At 35.4% G+C, this 4,281-nt stretch overlaps 1 protein-coding gene across 1 annotated transcript; it reads right to left on the reverse strand.

Moving 5' to 3' along the window:
• Nucleotides 1–297: 297 nt before the first annotated feature.
• LOC149223626 (SEC12-like protein 2) lies at nucleotides 298–3,900 on the reverse strand. Its single transcript, XM_089385894.1, has 7 exons — nucleotides 3,722–3,900; nucleotides 3,432–3,531; nucleotides 3,245–3,317; nucleotides 3,022–3,142; nucleotides 1,072–1,188; nucleotides 752–819; nucleotides 298–620 (listed from the first exon to the last, which is right to left on the reverse strand). The coding sequence occupies exons 1-7, from the start codon at nucleotides 3,883–3,885 to the stop codon at nucleotides 541–543; spliced, it is 723 nt and encodes a 240-aa protein (XP_089242020.1). The 5' UTR covers nucleotides 3,886–3,900; the 3' UTR covers nucleotides 298–540.
• Between the last annotated feature and the right edge of the window lie 381 nt (nucleotides 3,901–4,281).

The raw sequence follows: 4,281 nt of genomic DNA on the forward strand, positions 1-4,281 counted from the left end.
TAACTCATATTATTATGACTAGAATTTATTTATAAATGTTTATACTTTATTTACGCATATTATACTTCTATTTATTCTTGTTGTACTTCCCTCAAAATTACACTTCCCCATAAAAAGAGGAGAAAAATGTAGCCGCAAGTAGTGTACAGGGCTCTTATATGGCATTGTAGAATGCCACAAGTCATGCCTATTTCCAAAAAAAATACAAGAGCTAGAAACTCTCAAATGAGAATATGAATATTAAACAAAAGTCCACTATACAAAGACTAGGTTGCCGCTTTGATTTCTGCTCATAAATATTCATAATACATTTTTCATTAATTATAACCAACGAAGTTTTACAACACCCCTGTTTAATCAAATCTTAGAATTTCTTATTTGATAGCTCATGACAAGCACCTCATAAATCAATATATTTCCCCTGGTCACAAGAGAGAACATAGCATTTTCATGCCAAATCTAGCAGCAGTTGGTGGTGAGTTTACAGGATGAAACCCCAAACTCCAAAAACATTCAATGAGAATGCTGAGGACTTCATCTCTAAAATCCTTTGTTCTTCACCAAGTAAAACAGCAATATGGCTAGAAAAATAATGAAAATTTTGAACAGGAGATTTCCAGCTGCAAAACAGAAATAACTAATTAGCTCGTATTGCCGCCAAAAACAGAACTCCACTTTACAAAGTACCTTTAAAAGAAAAGAGCAAGTCCTCACAAAGGGGAAGATATTGACACAACAAAAACAACCCCACCTTCGTGTCTTTGTTCTTCAAGTTCTGTCACCTTCAAACTTGAGTCTCCAGAAGCAGAAACCAATGCTCTGTGCATAAATCCATGGAATCTCAGATCGTTTGTGACTTGTCAGACTCTAATAATAAACATCATGCATTGTCCAAATAAAACTGATTAAATATAGCATAGGGAAATAAATCACATAATGGTCAACAACCACGGAAATTGGCTTTAGATGGATAGCCTGCAATATCATTTGATCTCCATTCACTGTCCATGATAAAGTAAAAATGAAGATGCTTCAAAATTCAAACTTAAAGCTACAGCTCCATGAACTCACCTTGAATCACGTGAAAACTCCATTGAAGTAACAAAGAACATATGAGCTCCTTTAACTTTTTGATATGGACGCATTTTGCCCACTTCGATTATAGAAATATCACCTTCACTTGTTCCACTGTGAAATCACTACCATATTAGACTAAACTTATAATTCAACCCCCTAAATATAAAATTGAATAAATAAAGAACAAACCATGCACCATTTTCCAACTGTGATGTAATAACTTTAATTTGATCCCTGCAAATTTACAACTTTGCGTGCTTTCTTAGTTGTTTAATGTGACATACCTTCAATAGTTATGGAATTCCCTAGGCATTCATAAGAAAAGGGACAAGCCCATATTGTCCACAAGGACAGAAATAATAATTAATAAGATTCAATGAATGATTGATAGGCAGTCAAGAAGTCTTGACATATGTATGGTATCCAGGAGATCGCTACGCTAATAGATGACACCCTACATAACAAATTTTAGTATAATTCTTTTTCGAGAAATGCTTGTAATTCACTGTGGCAAGCGTCCACCTTCCCGATATGAAAAAAAAAAAAATCACTGAAGCGAAGCCATTTTGTAACATTCAACTAGTCAAGCTCCTTCACCTAAGAAGCCACAAGTGGGGGGTACTTATTCTGCCGAAGTCGCTCGGGACTTGCTGCTGACCTGAACCACCACTTTCATGAACAAAACAAGCATCAACACAAGTGGAGAACCTGTCACTGGAGAGACTTGAACCTCAGTGAGGGCAACCCTGCTTCCACTGGCCCAGCAAGCCACTGTTGACAGTTATTAGTCTAATTGATATTAATTAGATACAATAAATCTAATATGTAAATTCCAAACTTTTTCCTCAGGATTTAAGAAATAATCCATTCTTAATTTTCCCTCAGCTTACTAATTTCACGTAGTCCATGTTCCTCCTGTCCTGTTGATCCTTTTTACGGGATTTCAATTCTCTCGTTTAAACTTTACAAATCATTATTATGTCTAGTGAAAGAATCTAACAAAGTATGATTATGCAACATTTGTTAGATCTGTCCATACAAAAGAACTTTCATACCACAATAACCTTTGACTGGCAACAACTGATATCCCTCAAATGTTAAGGCAGAAATGGCAATGTCATGACATATGAATAATGTAAATTTGACAGACGATATCATAAGCTTCAAAAATAAGGATAGATGGAGACATGAAACTCAAATAATATAGGATAAATACTGCATAATGGACAATCCCTAGAAAGATTTGAAATGGCCTTGTGGGAGATCATTTATGAATTACAAAACCACGGCAACTTTATTTTAAGATTCATCCACAATATCCCAATGTCAATCATCATAATCATAAGTGGACTTTCAAAGATCACAATAGAAGATGGATTAGGCAGTGTCAAGATATCCTCTCGTAAGTCTACAATACTTGATTGGATGGTTCTTCATAGCATTTTAACAATTAAGGATCAACAAATCACAGTACCTTTACCCATGGATGTTTTATGGTTTGCCAAAATTGAAAATGATTAAGCATGTTAAGTGGAACTACATGTTTATCTGTGTTTTGAGAATGGATAGTTTCTTAATGCAGTGCTTTCTTTATTGCCTCTCTTCATTGGTAAGGGATCCTTTTAATTAATTAATGGCTGATATGATAGACTGAGAGGCAAGACAGTGTGTGGGATGTGATCAGATAAACAAGTTTTTCCTTCTTATGGAAACGATTTGGGAGAACAACTAGCTTTTCCTTCTGAATGTGCATTTTTGGAAGGATGTAGATAATCTTGAGAGACCAAAGCGCTCGCCCTCCTTGATTATGTAAAGAGAGGGAAAACTGTGTTACTGGTCTTGGCTCCAATGGCATATCATTCTTGGTGTATATTTTTGTTGTTTAGTAATGAAATATCAGATGCATTTCAAAAAATATTTGCCTCAAGTTGTTTTGGTACTTACGTTGCAAGAAATTTTCCATCAGATGAAATACTGAAGGCAGAAATTGGATTTTTCTCAATTACTTGTGCCCCAACTTTTTTCCAAGTATCTGTATCCCAATATGCAATGAGGCCCTTCTCACCTGCAAACAAATGCTCCAACTTAATATGAAATAGCTCAAAAACAAATGCCTCGGAAATATATTTTTCTTGTTGTATAGTAATTACAATTATCTGAATCCCACCTTGTTTCACAGTGATAAAAAGTAATGGTCTTACACCATCTCGAGAAAACCGACAGGATCCAAGTCCTTCGCCCTGGACAAATGAACAGAAGAAGACATGTTATCATGCATGCACAAGATAATTGCATGTCGTGTCAGTTCAAAGAAGAAAATCAATGCAATCATATTTTGCAAATAACTTGTTCACCTTGTCCACTGATAAGGAAGCTGCTGGAGCTGAAGTTGAAAGATTCCATATTCTGCAAGGACCACTGTCTCCTAGTGATGCAAGAAAAGTGCCATCCAAGCTGCAAATAGAAAATCAGTTCCATTCGTCAACTTTTGTGTCCATTAATCTTTCTACAAAGCTGGCACTGCGAATAAGAAAATTAGTAGTTGATAGTATACCTGAAAATAATTGATTTGAAATACAACAAAATAATGTTCCTTCTTTATGAAAAAGTTCTGTCAATAGTAAATCTGAGGATTCGTGTTTACCTGAAGTCCATATCTTTAATTGATTTATGAGCATCAGGTTGATCAAGGACAATTTTCAGACTTGGCCATTCAAAAACTCTCAAGTGTCCATCCTGCATCACATCAATGCCAAAATAATTAGATGAGGCAACCATTTCATATAATTCATTCTGTGGAGATCCCATACTCAATTTGATTTATCACATTGACAAGAGAGAAGTGTTTATTTTTTACAAGTATAAGGTCAACAATCTAAGCAATGAATCATACCATATAGGGCACCACCATAAGTAGACAAACACTCCTATAAAAAATGATCATTCCAAATTTACACTCTGGAGCTAACTTGCAAATAAAACAGACACGGTGCACTTTCAAGCAAAGAAGCTACAAGTTCTGATGACATTTCTGTATTATAGGCAAAATGTGCTTCTCTTTCACTTTGACAGGTAATAGTTACTCTCCATTATCTGAGATACATAACCACAAATTTCATCACCTACCTTAAGCCTAGAGTGTTAGCTCAACCAATTGGTGCCACTGTTGCTAGGACATTTTCGGTAATCTGGTGCATTGTGCAG

This window comes from Pinus tabuliformis, chromosome Q (assembly GCF_031772625.1).
Source record: "Pinus tabuliformis cultivar Carrire ecotype Pingquan chromosome Q, CPIR1, whole genome shotgun sequence".
Classification (NCBI taxonomy): domain Eukaryota; kingdom Viridiplantae; phylum Streptophyta; class Pinopsida; order Pinales; family Pinaceae; genus Pinus; species Pinus tabuliformis.

What these genes read in the sequence shown, in the direction of transcription:
- LOC149223626 (XM_089385894.1), bottom strand. Translation starts at nt 3,885, where the DNA reads ATGGGATCTCCACAGAATGAATTATATGAAATGGTTGCCTCATCTAAT. An exon ending in ATTAAAGATATGGACTTCAG is followed by an intron (nt 3,532 to 3,721) that starts GTAAACACGAAT and finishes TTCTATTTGCAG; the next exon opens with CTTGGATGGCACTTTTCTTG. An exon ending in GAGTTTTCACGTGATTCAAG is followed by an intron (nt 820 to 1,071) that starts GTGAGTTCATGG and finishes ATTTATGCACAG; the next exon opens with AGCATTGGTTTCTGCTTCTG.